General features: G+C 47.4%; 1 protein-coding gene across 5 annotated transcripts; it reads right to left on the bottom strand.

The window, feature by feature from the left end:
• Positions 1-1101: 1101 nt before the first annotated feature.
• On the bottom strand, positions 1102-15877 carry TUSC2 (tumor suppressor 2, mitochondrial calcium regulator). Of its 5 annotated transcripts, none has more exons than XR_013229092.1 (4): positions 15586-15877; positions 9071-9191; positions 2714-4247; positions 1102-2195 (listed from the first exon to the last, which is right to left on the bottom strand). XR_013229092.1 is itself a non-coding variant. In XM_077325967.1 (3 exons), exons 1-3 carry the CDS (start codon positions 15729-15731, stop codon positions 4182-4184), a joined length of 333 nt encoding a protein of 110 aa, XP_077182082.1. In that variant the 5' UTR covers positions 15732-15877; the 3' UTR covers positions 1102-4181. The 5 variants fall into 5 exon arrangements, 1 of the variants encoding a protein (XP_077182082.1); XR_013229093.1 differs by having other exon boundaries at positions 1102-1679; XR_013229094.1 differs by having other exon boundaries at positions 3683-4247.
• Between the last annotated feature and the right edge of the window lie 323 nt (positions 15878-16200).

Genomic DNA, 16200 nt, shown 5'->3' with positions numbered 1-16200 from the left:
AGTGCCATTAGACTTTCTTTTCACTGCAGAGATTCCCTACAGTATTTCCAGCCAGAACTGGGTATTCAAATGTGGAATTTGCTGCCAGAGGATGTAGTGATGGCCACAGGAATAGCTTTAAAATGTTATTCATGGCAGGTTAGTCTGTCAACGGCTACTAGCCATGGGGACTGAGGGGAGCCTCCACATTCAAAGGCACTATCTCTCTGAATCCCAGAGCCAGGAGGCAACATCAGGGGAAGGCCTCAGCCTCTATGCCCAGTTGTTGACCCTCAAGATTATCAGGTTGGATAATGTGAGAGACAGGATGCTGGACTAGATGGATTGGTCGTCTGATAAAGCAGGGCCCTTCTTAAGTTCTTATAAACTGCATGCCTACTATTTCATTGTACAGACAAATTTTGGTGGTTGGTATATATCTACTTGGAATATATTTAGAGTAAAAAGCTTCTTTAAATTCAAGAACACAATGACATGCAAATTTATCTCCAGCATTAAAACTCAAGATTTGCTAAAATCTACTGATAAAAGTTAAGACTGCATCAAATAACAAGCAATTATTACCTTGGGAAGGGACTTCAGCTTCAATTTGAGCAACTGTGTTACATTTAATCAATAGTTTAAAGAAATTTCAAAACACTTGTTTTCTAACACTTTCTCCAATTCTATAGGACACCTGAAATCAAGATTACCAAATTAAGCCAGGAGACAGTTTGATATCTTTGGAAGACAAAAATTGTACTCGGCTTTGCAGCTTTTCATGTACTGATGGCCCAGATGGGTAGACTTTGATTAACAAGAGGATCAATTTAAATCTGCTGCAATAGGATGACTAAGCTGGGAAAGCAGTTCTGCTTACATATTAGCTTGCAAGCATAATTCAGTAGTTTGGACTTGAAGCCTGTAATATTCAGGCCCATGAGAGACACTGGTTCAGATCCTCTGAAGCAGACATGCACCTCTTATCCTACAATTCCCAGAAGCTGGGTTTTCAGAAAGAATAAGGCCAAGCCTCAGATGAGATTAGCTGGGCTCTTCCAGGCTGAGGTGGCTTGCTTAGAAGTGTATGAGGACAGCAGACAAGAGAGGCAACAATTAAGCTTCTGGGACCTACAAATAATTTTATTGAAATATAACAAAATTAGACAAATGCACTTCAAGGCAGAGGAAAAGGACCATAAATATTTTACACATTTGTCTCCAATCCATATGCTACAGGAGCAAAAAATGAAGTGCTAGTGGGTTCCAGTCTTTTACATAACCACACATTTGCACAGAAGTCATAAAAAAGGAAAACTTTTTGCTCGCTCCAACAATAGTGATAATATATAAATATATATATATATTTACACCGAGTTTCACATTATTACTGCCCCTTATCAAGTGGTCTCCACAAGCCCTCTCCCTGCTCAACGGCTCCTACTCCCAAAAGGAGCAGGGCTGCTGGAAAGCACTGTAAGGACAGCACGGGTGGGATTGCAGAACTCAAGCAGTCTAATTGCACAGCTGCAGTCCCAATGGGCAAGCCAGCCTCTTTGAGAGAAAGGGGCTGAGAGCAGCCAAGGAGCCTCTGCTGCATCTTGGGCGGCTTCAAGCTACGCAGAAGTGAAGCTCCTTTGGGTAGAGGCTCCATTTAGGTTCCGGTGGGAGCGAGGTCCTCAGCATGATGCATACAAGCACTAGAAGGGGGAAGGAAAATGAAAATGTTGCGCGACAGTTTGCTGATCACATGATAGTTGATTGCTCAAAAAAAGGGCCAACTAAAGAAAAAAATTAGGTAGTTCGGGGGGGGGGGAGATTGCTGATTCTGGGGAGGGAAGTTGCTATCATGTTTTTCAGTCTCAAGATCTTTCAGGGCTCTTCATCCCAACCACAGTGGAGAGTAGACTACTCCAGTGGGAACATGTGATGCGCAGAGAAGAAGGCGCTTCTGCCAACTTTACACGGGGCAAGTTTTAATCAGCAAGCTTCTTGGTAAACAGGCTCCTATATACTTTCAATAATTCTTCTTTAGAATAAGCTGTTCCCTCCAGGTTTCAGCCAGGGACCCACTGTGATAATAATTCTGAGGTGGAGTTTTACTGGCTAAAGAAGCATTGAGAGTATCTCTGTCCCAAATATACTCATTTTTGTGATTCAGGATATTTCCTTTTACAGTGAAGGGTGAGGATGACTTCAGAGCTTCCCAACCACATCTAGTTAGAAGGGAACAAAAAAATAAGCCACACTGGGGTGGGAGTATGGAAATAGGAAGGAAGAAGATGTGATACATTATGCACTTCACATTTACTGTCAAGGTATCATGACAAGAATTCTGACATGGGAAAGCAGGTTCCAGTTGCCACTTGAAAAGCCACCCGGGAAAGCCCTTCTTTCTGTGCTTTAAGGGCCAACCCCAGCATCAACACTGGGGCCAAATATGCAGCTGACAGAGGCTGTGCAAGAGGCAAAAGGGGGCGTCCAATTGAACAGTGACCTTCTTTGTCAACCCGGCTCCTGACACCCCACATCCTTCTTAATCTATTTCGTTATGCTTATAAAGATTCCCTTGCAGGTGCATACTTAGAGACAAACACAACACAGATGTATGGATGTTCCAGAGCAACTTTATACCAGCTGATTAAATTAAACTTTGAGGTAGAAAACTTAGGCAACGACATGTTCTGGGAAGGAAAATAAGTGTGCAATGAGCCAACTGGTACAGCCAACCTACCTATAATCCAGTTTTAAAGCTTTATTAAAGTTCTGAGGGGTTGGTGGAAAAGGCAGGCAGGCTCAGGTCTCCTGGCTTCACACTGCATACAGAACGTCCTTAAATGCAATAACTGCCCCAACAGGATTGCGCCTGTTCAGTCTCAGCAGCTTTAAGTCTTAAAAATCAGACAGTTTGGATCTTGAGGCAGGGGTACCATTTCAGTGTCATGCTTGCCAATGGAAGGAGCTCTGCTAATCTAACATTTCATTAGCACAAGGTCCTCCTGAAGGAGAGATAACACTTTCCTTTAAAGTGCACTGCATTTTCCCTCACTAGGTAAGCCTGGCTCAAATCCTATAAATCAAAGAAACTGGTAAAGGAAGATGACAGTACTTCATGATTATTTGGAGAAGGAATCAAATGAACTGGGATTAAGCAGATCACTACCTGGATCTGAGTAAAAAGGTACCTTAGCCTTGACAGCAAAACTTAAGGGATCAAGTTACCAAGAATTATATTCAGAGGGGGGGGGGGAAGCAAGTGTGTGTGGAACATAGCCCATCCAACACTGCAACTGGATGTAAAGTTAAAAGAACATTCTGGAATGGAACTGCAGCCTGCTTAGACACATTGACTCCAAGGAAGTTTCCCCTTTGATACACTTTAACAGAAAATCTACGGGCAGCTGCCAGCAGGCTCCGTTAATGTGCTACAGCATAGGCACGAGTCCACAGAATTTTCTGAGTAGCAATGTTGAAAAGACATTGCTAGCAAAACAAAACAGTGTAGTGCATGAAGAAGCTATTACAAGGCCCACATATCAGCCCATTTCAATGGGGACCTCAAAATTAAGTGCATCTCAGAAAGCTATCCTTCATGAACTGCAATATTTGACACTATCCGCCCAAGGACGCAGTACAACATTAGGTGTCTTATGGAGGGAGGGAAGTGGCAGGGCAGGAAGAGACATAAGAATTTGCTGCTCACCTGCCAACCTTTACTCTCCTATGCTGCATATAAACAGAAATGCCATGGTCAGCTCCTGTAGAAGCTGACAGGGGTACTCAGAGAGTAGGACATCTGGTCAGTAAGAGGTGCAGGTTGGTTCAAGACTCTTGGAATCTGTTGCCATCTACACATCACCTAGTGGCTGATAAAAAGATTTCACTTTTGACTCAGTGGAGGGAATTTTGAGCAGACTACTAAACAAGGCCACACATCTCATGTGACACAGGTCCTATTAATATGTTTGCCTAGCCAACCCTATTCCAAAGAACTATCCAATCCTGAGATATTCCCAATGCCGCCGCTGCCGCCGCTGCCTCCTCCAAGCAGAGGAGCTTAAAGGCAACCGTGTGTCCGTTCTCCAGATCCATCACTCTGCAGAGATGCGTGGCTGCCTAGTGTGGTTTACGTGAGGTACGGTAGAACTGGGCAAAGGAGGTGCTGTGACAGCACACAGTGACTGTTCACATTGCCCTGTGGCTCAGGCCTCACAGATGATAACAGGGAAGTCCACATGGATCCGAGGGTGCTCCAGTTTCACTATGCCCTGCAATGAGAAGGAGGGGACAAGGATGAGATTAGGTTACATACAAAGCTTTCGAGAATTAGGCTACAAATGATCCATTCACTTCAAGGGACATTGAATAGAGGCACATGATAGTTCCTCACTGTTATGTGTCTAAAATTCACTATGAACAACTAAACTATCAAAAAAATGGATTTGAGGATTTGATTCTCACAATTTTATGTGGAGACATCTTGGCTGGGGGGGGGGGACTTTGGGCAGCTAGGTTGCCACCCACCAGGTGGGAAGGAGAGAGAAGAAACAAAGCAAGCAAAGCAGGAGGCGGAGGGAGGGAGGGAGGGAGGGAGGGAGGGAGGAAGGAAGGAATGCCATAGCCTGCAGTCATGAAACATTTCTGAGCACAATGGAAGTTAGCATTGAAGCAAATGCACAGAATGCTAGCAAAAACACTGGAGGAGATAATTTTAAAATCATCAGGAAGATCTCATCCTATCTATGTTACATATACATCTCTCCTCTGATGCTGCCTGCAGGACATCCTTTATATTCTGCTCAATTATGCACAAAAATCACGGTTCTTTGGGGGAGGGGGGGCGAACTTAATTTATACTGGGTCCCTGGTGCTGGGAAAAAGTTATATTTAGGGATGCTGGGTACTCTTGCAGAAAATGGGTACAGCAAGCAAACATGCCATGCTGGACAACCACAATCACTTGTGGGTCAATACCCACCAACACATCTCACTTGGCTCTTACAATACAACCCTAAATATATTTACTCAGAAGTTAGTGGCATTAATTGTTGGGTTTACCTTCCAGTACGAGCTCTTCACCACTGCACACTACAGAAGGGACCAGATATTTCTCAATCTGGCACAGATAGTGTGTAAACTATTTTCTGTTACTAGAGATGTCAGCGGGAGCAACTAATGCTGCAGATGTTTCAGTGGTTCAGAACCCCCCCCCCAAACAATGTCAGTAGTTTTACAATTGCACCCCTGAAGTGCCAAGTTGCTCTGTGGCTTTGGCCTCCCTGGAGCCACACTGACAATGTAAGACAGGGGTAGTCAACCTGTGGTCCTCCAGATGCCCATGAACTACAATTCCCATGAGCCCCTGTTGGCATTTGCTGGCAGGGGCTCATGGGAATTGTAGTCCATGAACAACTGGAGGACCACAGGTTGATTATCCCTGCTGTAAGACACTCCTCTAACCACAATACCAGATTTTTAATTCACATCTAGAACAGAATTAAAGGGACAGTTCTTTTTTTAATCCAAGAACTGCAATACAAGTGGCTAGCAAATTAAATGCCGGCCAGCCAGGCAGTGTGTGGATGATGGGGGGAATCACTCAGGCAAGCTGGTGAGAGAAGAGGGCTCCGAGCGAGGAAAGCAGAACTGCGATATGCAAGAGAGGTTTGGGGGAAGGATGGGGGCACATGTGGGTGGAATGCGTGGCTGGTGAGGGACACAGGGAAGGGCACATCAGGCACTGCAGAAAGGTGAGTGGGTGGGGAGGGGGCTGCGCACCAGAGGGCCAGGCTTGCTCAGAGGCATCCATCGCAGCCAGCTAGTGAAGGGCTTAAAGTGCAGGAAGGAGTGGTCAGGGGCACAGAAAGGGGATGATAGAGAAGACAGCGGGAGTACCATTGAAGGGGCGTCCAAAGGGACTGCTGAGGTCCTGCAGGATGAGGCACCAGAAGAGCTTGGGGCCTGGCATCCAACAGCCATGCTGGTACTGTGCAGCAACCACCCTTGGCTCGGCTCAAAGGCGAAGATGCAAGGATGCCAGGACTGTGGGCAGGAGCACGCTTGGAGGGGCGCCCTGGGCAGACGGCCTGTCACTCACCCAGTTCAGGGTGTCCTGAAGGGGCTTCAGCACTGGGTCTGCCCAGCCACTGCCTGTCTTTCGCATACCACCAGCCCCCCGCAGTGGGGAGACCACATGGAGATAGCCATAGCCCATGCTGGCGACTATGCTGCTGGCTGGGCAGGCTTTTATGTGTCTTCTTCTGTGCCCTTCCCCCCACTAGGGAGACACAGGAAAAGCCGCCTGTCCGGCATCCAGCATGGGCTTTGGCCACTCCTCCGAGTGCTCTCCCAACTGCAGGGGAGGGGGGCAGAAGATGGGTGGCAGCAAAGCCAGGGGGCTCAGCACCAGGCCTGGAAAGTTGCCACTGTGCCCATTTCTCCTGCACGCAAGCCAGGTAACAAGGGAAAAGCCATGGCCCCTGGTCCCCTTCTTCCAGCTTCATGCAATATAGCTACCTCAGCCTCCCTGCTGTGCTGATCACTTGTGGGGGCAGGGGTGATTGAGTGTAACATCACACAGACTTCTGTTGCACTCCTCCCCTGTCCCACAGCTAGAGATGTTTCTAGTAGGCTTGTGCACCAGGGGCCCGATTGAGCCCAATCCGGCTTCAGCGCCTATTAAAGTCAATATTGCCATTGACTTTAATGGAAATTCAGGCATTCCCGCCTTTCCTGGGGCCTAGGGTGGTGGGGGTTTCAGTTACAGCCTCCAAACTTTCAAGGTAACTCGGGAGGCTCTTCCCTCTCCAAATTTCACAACAATTGCACAGTAGGGTCCATTTCCCTGGGGTTCTGAAAGAGGGTGCTTCCATCGCTCCATTGGAGAGTCTGTCCCATGAAAACCATGATTTTCCCATGAAAACCACCACCAATATGTTACAGTTAAATGGATGTTCTCAACATGTCTGTTCCATTATTTTATTGTTCTTCTGTTATGATTGTATTGCTCTTGTTCAGTTTATCATGTTATTTATACTGTTTTTCTCCAATTCCATGTAAACTGCCCTGAGCATCAGGGGAGGGCAATATATAAACAATAAAAATAATAATAAATAATAAATAAGTGCCAAAGGTAAGAAGAGCACTGTTTTGGTACACAAGTACTCTGACCACTGAGTAAAGCAAGGCCAGTGAGTATATGAACTGAATTCCACCAAATGACAAACCTCAGACATCTTATAAGGTTTCCAAGAAGAAAAGTGAAAGGCATAATCCTTTCAACTGCTTTCACTGAGAACATGGCAGTCCCACATCTTTCATTGGAAGAAAATTTGCAAGGCGGCAAAGCCCAAAATATCAAAGCACTTGAATGATCAAGGGAATCTACTTTGCAATGCCCATTTTATAACAACAATATCAAGAGGGAAGCATTCATAGTTTCTGAGGAACAGTCACCACTTTGACAGCCATTTATCTGCTATAAAGGTCACTGGATGACCAAGGCCTGCATCTTCTGAGAATCTACATCTTGCTAACAATAATGCACACTTGTTTCTTGGTGTGCCAGCTGCAGGAGCCACTGAAATAGCAATCTTCAATATCTGCCTGCAACTATCACACACACAAAAAAGTATTGTCATCAGGGCAAATCCAGTTACCATAGCCTCTACAACAAGGAGAGTCCTAGGTTGCACACACACAAACTATGTTTAGGTGCTGCCTCAACAATGAAAAAGCAGCTTCTATCCTGAATATGTTAGTACTCATCAAAAGTTGGCAGAAAGGTCTGAGAGAATGGTAGGAAAGGAAGAGAAAGCCTTCTCATTCATCTTGGGGGTTTTGTTTAAGAGAGTCCATATCTAGCACAGAAATATATTCAGCATCAACTACAGCACACTTTTGAGACAACCATCAGACAGACACTGGATTGATTAGTTTTATGTCACTAAAATGTTACAATAATTACGTTAGCTGGTCGTCAGAAGATAGTCATTGCACTGTGTTGCTTATTGTTATCGTATTTCCTATTCCACTTGCTGTTTAATCTCTCTGCAAAGGCCTGTGTGAGAAATCATTCATAGATTTGGAACTGGGTTTCATCTATATGCTGATGACACCCAACTCTCTATTCAAATACCACTGGACACAGTGATCTAATGCAGTGGTCCCAACCTTTTTATCACTGGAGACTGGTCAACGCTTGACATTTTTAACCACAAAGATGTGAGAGAAATTTTTCCTCACGATGATTGCCCTCAAGCTATGAGATGACTTCCCTGAAATCTGGAGTTTGTCTTCCTTGTCCAGATTTTGTAGGGGTTTGTTGTTGTTGTTGTTAGGTGCAAAGTCGTGTCCGACCCAGCGCGACCCCATGGACAATGATCCTCCAGGCCTTCCTGTCCTCTACCATTCCCCAGAGTCCATTTAAAGTTTGCACTGACTGCTTCAGGGCATTTTTAATCTGTTATTACTAGCTAGGTGAAAGTTGATGATTTTAGTAGTGTTTCTCTTTTACTGCCCTGAACATGGGTAGGATATTTGCTACTATTCCTTTAATTCATTAGGTAAACCTTTAGAAACCAGCAAAAATTGTTATAAAACCAAGACTGCTTTTCATATTTGCCACTAGTTATGTACCAAACTTTTAGAAATACATTACCTGAAGCTTTGATAATATTTTGAGGGACAGGTCATGACTGAAATCATTAATAGTCCTAATTCCGTTATTTAAAAATGTCACTGATATAAATTGGAGGTTTATCTTGAAACAAGTGTTTTGAGATCTCAGTCACTGCCAAAGGAGTCCCTGATGAGAAAGTAGACTGCTATAGATTAACTCTTCATTTTAACTGATTGTAACACACCCATGTACACACATACTCCAGATGGCCACTGTAAGCACGCCATCTTCTGTATCAGGGGGACTACATATTTCCACCAAACAACCAAGTTCTCCAGCATACTCTGTATACAGATTATCCAGTTTACAAGGTATGAAATAATTCCTTAAAATATAAATATTCTTGGCTTGTTCAAAGCGTGAATGCTGGAAACCAAACTAGACTCCCCAGATTTCTTCTGATTGTATTACCTGAGGTATCAGGTTCTTGTGGATTCTTTTCAGCTTGGCACGCTTTCTCCCATTCTTGGTGACTATTGTCTCCTCGTAAAACTCATGAGCAAGATCACCATCTTCATCATAATACATAGAACTGCAAAAGAATGAATAACCATAAAAGTATCAAACATAAACATAAGAATATAAGTAGAGCCTACTAGATGAGAGTTGGATACAGTGGCTGACGAGTTGCCCTGGAGGGCAAAATATAGAAGACACAGAGGCCAGGGCTTTCCCTTGCTATTGCCTTTTGACACTGGCATTCAGTCCCTATGGCGAAGAGAAACTGGTGAGAAGTCTGACATTAGAAACTACAACGTGCAAAAACCGTGCAGGGGAACATTTTAGCCTTCCAGGACATTCAGTTGCTGCCTCTTTCAAAGGGAGATAAGAAAAAGAGACTGTTGAATTGTGATTTATGATGAAACTCAAGAAAATGCATCCTCCTGGACTGAGTAAAGACCTAGGTTTCTTGTCTCATTACTACTGCTGACTTCCCCAGACCTACTACACCTTTACATATGACACCTAATCCAATGAGACCTGCTATTGCCATTTGCCTGCTACTGTCATTTGGCATCTGAAATCACCCCACTCTCAGGACAGGTAGACTCTAGTATCACAAGAAGTGAGTCATAACTCATGCAGGCTCATACCATGCCACAAATGTTGTTAATCTAAGGTATCACTGGACCTTTTCTACTGCTACAGACATACTAACATAGCTACCTGCCTTTTGAAGAACAATTATTGAATTATTAAATCTATATTCCCGATCTAAGTGCTAGCAAGAGAATTATGGCATCCACGTGCATTTTATGAATACCTGCATGTTAGGGAGACTACACGACCAATTAGAATCTCATCTACTAGGTGATGAATTTGAGTTACTTGCACTTTGGGTACAGCAGATATTCATGACAAATTAAATATGGCAGAAAAACAAAAATAAATATCAAAATCCCTGACCTGGATAGCCCAGATTTCATCAGATCTCATAAACCATGGCAGGGTTGGCCCAGGCTAGTATTTGGATGGGGAAAAGAATCACAGAGTTGGAAAGGACCTCCAGGTTCATCTAGTTCAACCCCCTGCACAATGCAGGAACTCACAACTACCAGCCCACCTACAGTGACCCCAATTTCTTGCCCAAGTGATTCCTGCACCAAAAATCTCCAGAATCCAACCTGGCCAAGAAGAAATTCACCTACCATCCCACAGAAGCAATTCCCTGGGTATGCAAGGAAGGGCCAGAAGAGACAAACATTGGCACATCCCTTCCTGCTCACCCACTCACAATCTGCCTAAGTTCATAACATCAGGATTTCTGTCAGATGACATGGGGCAGGGTGTAAATTTGAAAAGTGTGGCTTGTTGGCACTTTCCATCACTATCAAAAGATAACTACTTCTGCAGAATCCACAATCTGTTTTTGCAAAGAAAAAGAAAGTAAAAAACTTAGTTAAATACAAGCCAATTTAAATTGTTACATACCTTCTGTTAATAACTGAAGTTTACATAACAAATTTCACTTACAGAAGAATGTATGACTGTCACAGTTGAATGAGCATTAAAAACAGCTATAATTGTGCATTTTAGTTTCTTGATAATTTTGAAGATGAAATATTGACTGAATTGGATCATCACTTCTACATAAAAAGTATGTTTAAAGTAGATATGTTTTCCATTTTTATGCAGCTACCACGGGAGTACAAAAGAGATATCTGCCAAACAGATGAGTCATTCATCACTAATCTTAGTTCAGAAAGAACTAAAGACTTTAGCATTTCTGTTGTTTCCAGTTCACAAATCTCTGTAGAAATGCTCAATATACACCAGTTTGGTGTTGAGGTTAAGAGCAGCAGACTCTGGAGAACCAAGAATGATTCCCCATTTCTCCACATGCAGTCAGCTGGGTGACCTTGGGCCAGTCACATTTATCTCAGCCTCAACCTATGCCACATGGTACCTGTTGTAGGGAGATGAGGGGTAGGTGATTGTAAGCTGCTTTGGGGCTGCTTTGGGTAGTAAAAGGCAGGGTACGAAAAAAAGATCTCTTTCAGAACAGACTAAGGCTATGCTCCTATTATTCTTAACTAGTAATCAAGCCCGCTGTGACTAATGCAGCGGGCGCTAGGGCAGGCAACCCCTGGCAGTTGCGCAGAGCGCGGCTGCCCGGGGCTCCCTGCCCGGCTGCCTGGCCGCCTGACGCGGCGAGAGGCGCAAAGCGCCTCTTGCTGCATCAGGCCACCGGCCGAGGCAGCCCCCAGCAGCCGCGCTCCGCACGACTGCCGGGGGCTGCCTGCCCTAGCGCCCGCTGCATTAGTCGCAGCGGGCTTGATTACTAGTTAAGAATAATAGGAGCATAGCCTTAGTCCGGCCAAACAACAATGCAGAATCAGGCCTTATTGGTGGAGGGAGAAATCAGCTCCCAAGATCATTTCAGAAAGTTATCAAATTCTTCTATTAGTTTAATTTCCAGAGAGCCAGTTTGGTGTAGTGGTTAGGAGTGTGGACTTCTAATCTGGCGAGCCAGGTTCGATTCTGCACTTCCCCACATGCAGCCAGCTGGGTGACCTTGGGCTCGCCATGGCACTGATAAAGCTGTTCTGACCGAGCAGGAATATCAGGGCTCTCTCAGCCTCACCCACCTCACAGGGTGTCTGTTGTGGGGAGAGGAATGGGAAGGCGACTGGAAGTTGCTTTGAGCCTCCTTCGGGTAGAGAAAAGCAGCATATAAGAACCAACTCCTCCTTCTTCTAGTGTGTAAACTGACAGCTCTCCCAAGAAATCATCATAACAAACCATATATTATTAATAAATGCTCCCATAATGTCACACACTGTAGACTGCTGGAGCTAAAGATTTTTTAGGGTTGTGCGCTTCAGCCACCAAAGCAGCCGTTCATGCCTGAAGCGGCCAGCACCGCGTCGCTGGAAGCGCACAATCCGGCACCCACACGCAGAGGTCTGCGCTGGCGTGCAAATGCCGATTGGTGCGCCAGCACTGACCCTCTCCCCCCTGTGCGATGGCACTAGCCACGTTGGGCATGAACAGCTGCTTCGGCGGCTGAAGCACACAATCCTATTTTAGATACTGCATTCACACTAGCACTAAACCAAGCAGCCAGCATCAACAAGAACTTGGAAGAACAGATGCTGTGAACCAGGACAGCAGAGTTTCACTCAACGCAGCACCAGTGCCGATAACAGAAATTGGTCCATTGACTGATCAAATTTGGACAGCCTGTTATGGGCAAATGTTAAATAGTTCATGAAACCCAGAAGGCCACAGTTCACCCACTCTGACAGAAATCTTCTTACATATCACCAAGTTTGAGCCCAGTGGCACCTTTAAGATCCACCAAGTTTTATTCAAGTTATGAGATATCTGACAAAGTGTGCATGCATATGACAGCTCATACCTTGACCAAAACTGCCAGTATTAAAGTTAACACTGGACTCCAGCCTTGCTGTGCTGCTTCAAGTATCTTACAAAAAACCCACTGTACTTGTTAACTGATTCAAAAGTTTTTAACGTTATTTACTTTGGGGACATTTCCAATAAATAGTGCTGTTAACTACTTCCCATATATATATATATCTGCCCCTCTTAGTGAAACAGTAAGGGGTGTTGTAAGAGCCTCTTGTGGCGCAGAGTGGTAAGGCAGCCGTCTGAAAGCTTTGCCCATGAGGCTGGGAGTTCAATCCCAGCAGCCGGCTCAAGGTTGACTCAGCCTTCCATCCTTCCGAGGTCGGTAAAATGAGTACCCAGCTTGCTGGGGGGTAAACGGTAATGACTGGGGAAGGCACTGGCAAACCACCCCATATTGAGTCTGCCATGAAAACGCTAGAGGGCGTCACCCCAAGGGTCAGACATGACTCGGTGCTTGCACAGGGGAAACCTTTACCTTTTAAGGGGTGTTGTGGTGGGCTCAGTCCGGGATGGGGGGGCAACAATTGGCCCCTTGGCCCTCGACTGACGAGTGGAGGGGCCAATCGGAAGGCGCTTCGTGGCTTCCGATTAGCTCCTCACCAGGACAGACCAGAGTTCCATCCAGTCAGCCCAGCCAGGGGCACTCTGGAGACATGGCTGTCAGTCTGCTCCTGACCACCACAGGGAGAGGAGGTCAGCAGGGCTGCCAAAGGGGATGAGAACAGAGGCTGTGCCAGCCCTTTTCGCCCCAAGGCTGCCCTAACTGTCATGTCCAACTGTAAATTGCCTCAGAATCCTGACAGAGCTGGCAGGAGGCTGGAGAGTGCTCCCCCTCCCCCTCCCTTCAGGCCTGCTGCAAAGGAGCCTCTGACAGGCCCTGACTGAGGGGAGGGAGGCCTTTCCAAGAGCAAAGCAGGGGAGCCCGAGGGCCTTCCTTTTGAGGGGGGGGGGAATTTCCCCTTCTGCCAAACAGTTGCCTGACAGGGAGGCCACAGAAAAGCCCTTCTCACTTAAAATACTGCTCTGGCCGGGGGTTAGACACAGCCAAGCCATGTGTCTTTCTTCTTTGCAACTCTCTGCAGATTTGAGGCCTACTGCACAGCGTTATTCTGCAGACGAAACTGGTTCTTTTGTCTCCTGTTTCATCTGCACAACAACCCTGTACAGTAGGCCTCAAGTCTTTCAATTCAACAACAACCTGTGTGGGAGGCCTTAAATGTTTCTTCTCTACCACAACCCTGTCCAAAGTAGCCCTTTCTGCCTGGGGAGCTGATCTGTATACTCTGCAGGTGAGCTATAATTCCAGGAGCTCTCCGGGCCTCACCTGGGTTGGAAATATTACTGGAGGTTTGGAGGGGGACTTCAAAATTGTACAATGCGTCAGAGTCCAGCCTTCAAATGAGCCATTTTTGCCTGCAGTTGGGAGGGAGTGGTGCAGGAGTGTTCCTCCTGGCCTATGGGTTATGGCCAGCCCTTACCAGCAACTGTTTGTATTCTGGGGCGCAGACAGACAGACCAGCATCAGTCCTGTGAGTCTGGAAAGTGCAGGAAGATCTAAATAGATATTTACAGCCTGAAACTGTAAATAGTGAACAAGTAAATGGCTGGAGACACATGGGAACTGCAATAACTTTTTTCAACCTTGGCCTGGCAAATAAAAAAACAGTATAAAAAAACCTTACTAAGGTCAAGAGTGCTGTGCATAGAGAGCCTTCCTCTTAGGTTTGCCAGCTTCCATGTGAGGCTCTCTACCCCACCTCCCTCATGGGGAGTCTGCTATGGGGAGAGAAAGGGAAGACGATTGGAAAATGCTTTGAGACACCTGAGGCCTGCTGGGTCACTGCGACCCATTCCCAGTTCTCTCAGATCTCTCACAACCCCACATATCTCACAGGTTGACTATTGTGGGGAGACGAATGGAAAAGGAATTTGTAAACAACAGGGTACAAAAATCCGTTCTTCTTCTAAGGAGCAACCATGAAAGAAGAAAGTGGGCACATAACGTTTTATCAACAGTGAAAAAATGGAGAAGAAGGAACAGGGTGGATGCCTGTGTACTGTGACTACCCCATGTGTATTAGGGCAGAGGGGCATTTCGGTGTCTGTGGCCTAATTCACACAGGAAGGGAAATGACACAGAACTGGGGGGAATTGGTTGCCATGTAATCTTCCCCTAAGAAGAGTCTCCAGTCTGATTTTCCCTTCACATATCTGAGGACATGGCTCTGGAAAGCTCATCTGTAACCACTATGCCACAATTCCCAAAGGTCAGTCCTCTCCCACACTCAACGAACATTCCAAACCACAGGTTCTTGACACCCATATCTCCACACCCATGCCCTCATTTGCCACAACCTCCCACACAACACACACATTCAACCCCATGCCCTTACAGACTGGACAACTCCTCCCCTTCCTCTTCCCACTGCCAAGCTCTAGTGCCCGTTGTATTCTTGGAGACAACGGGCTTTACCCCCAGTTTAATACATAAAGCAAGTGAGACAGTGCACAGAAAAGGAATAAGATGGGTCTTGGCTCTGAACCCCGTGACAGGCAGCTTCGCTAAAGACCAGCGCTGCTGGGACCCGACCGACAGGAATGTCTTCCCAGGAGACTCTTTGCGAAAGAGAAGATAAATGGGCTCCACTAGAGGGCGCTACTCTTCCATTAAGGGTCAGCAGACGAAGAGCCGCGCTGAGGCGCCGGCGAAGTGCCCACAAGCCTGCAAGAAGTGCGCTCGGCCGACCGGCCGGCGGTGCGGCGAGAAACCAGGCCCAGGATCCGGCCTCGGCATTCACCCGGCGCCGGCCCAGGCTCAAGCCCTCACGGGAAGCTCAGGCCAGTGAGTCGCGGGAAGCCCGGGGAAAGCCGCCGCCAGGCCAGCAGGCCGGGGATGCCGCAGCGGCGTCGCCCCGGGGGGCACAGCCCGCCTTGCCTCCCGAGGAGACCCACGAGCAACGCGGCCCGGAAGAGCCGAATGCCCAGCGCCCGGCCGGAGCCCCGCCCACGACAGCCTGGCGCCCCCTCCCCCGGCGCCTGACCCGCGCTCTTACCCGCGGCGGGTGAAGATGAAGGGGGTAGCCGAGCAGAGCCCCCGCGCCCGGGCCAGCGCCTGCTCCCCGCCCGGGCCCTCCGAGCCGCCTGGCCCGCCCGAGCTGAAAGGCCACAGCCCCCGCGCCTTGGAGCCGCTGGCGCCCATCGCTCACAGCAGCAGCAGCAGCGGCGGCGGCATGGCAGGGGGGAAGGGAGGGAGGGAGGCGCCACCCGCGGCCTCCGGGGAACCCGAGAACGGCGCCCGCTCCCCGCCCAGGACGCCCCGCCCCTTCCCGGGAACGCAACTTCCGGCCCCAGGAGCACCGGAGAGCCGCTGTGCGTGGCGAGCGCGGCCCAGAGGCGCCGGGAGCGACACTTCCGGTCCCCGTCGTCGCGCGGAGCACGCTGCGCGGTCGAAGGTCGGCCAGACGCCAAGCAGGCGGCGCTACGGGCCCCGTGGTGCGGCAGGGTCAGTGCAATAACGCCTACCGAGAAGGTGCTCCCAGAAGCACAACAGCCCAGTGAGGTCGAAGGAAGCAAGATTTCTTTTTGCTGCATTATTTGGAAAACGTTATCTTCTGCCCCCTCCCCGAGGAAAACAGAGCATTTTGAAGTAAATTTTTAAGGGGAAAATC

This window comes from Paroedura picta, chromosome 3 (genome assembly GCF_049243985.1).
Source record: "Paroedura picta isolate Pp20150507F chromosome 3, Ppicta_v3.0, whole genome shotgun sequence".
Lineage (NCBI taxonomy): Eukaryota > Metazoa > Chordata > Lepidosauria > Squamata > Gekkonidae > Paroedura > Paroedura picta.
The sequence above is the reverse complement of the archived record's forward strand: the minus strand, read 5'-3'. Positions and strand labels throughout refer to the sequence as shown.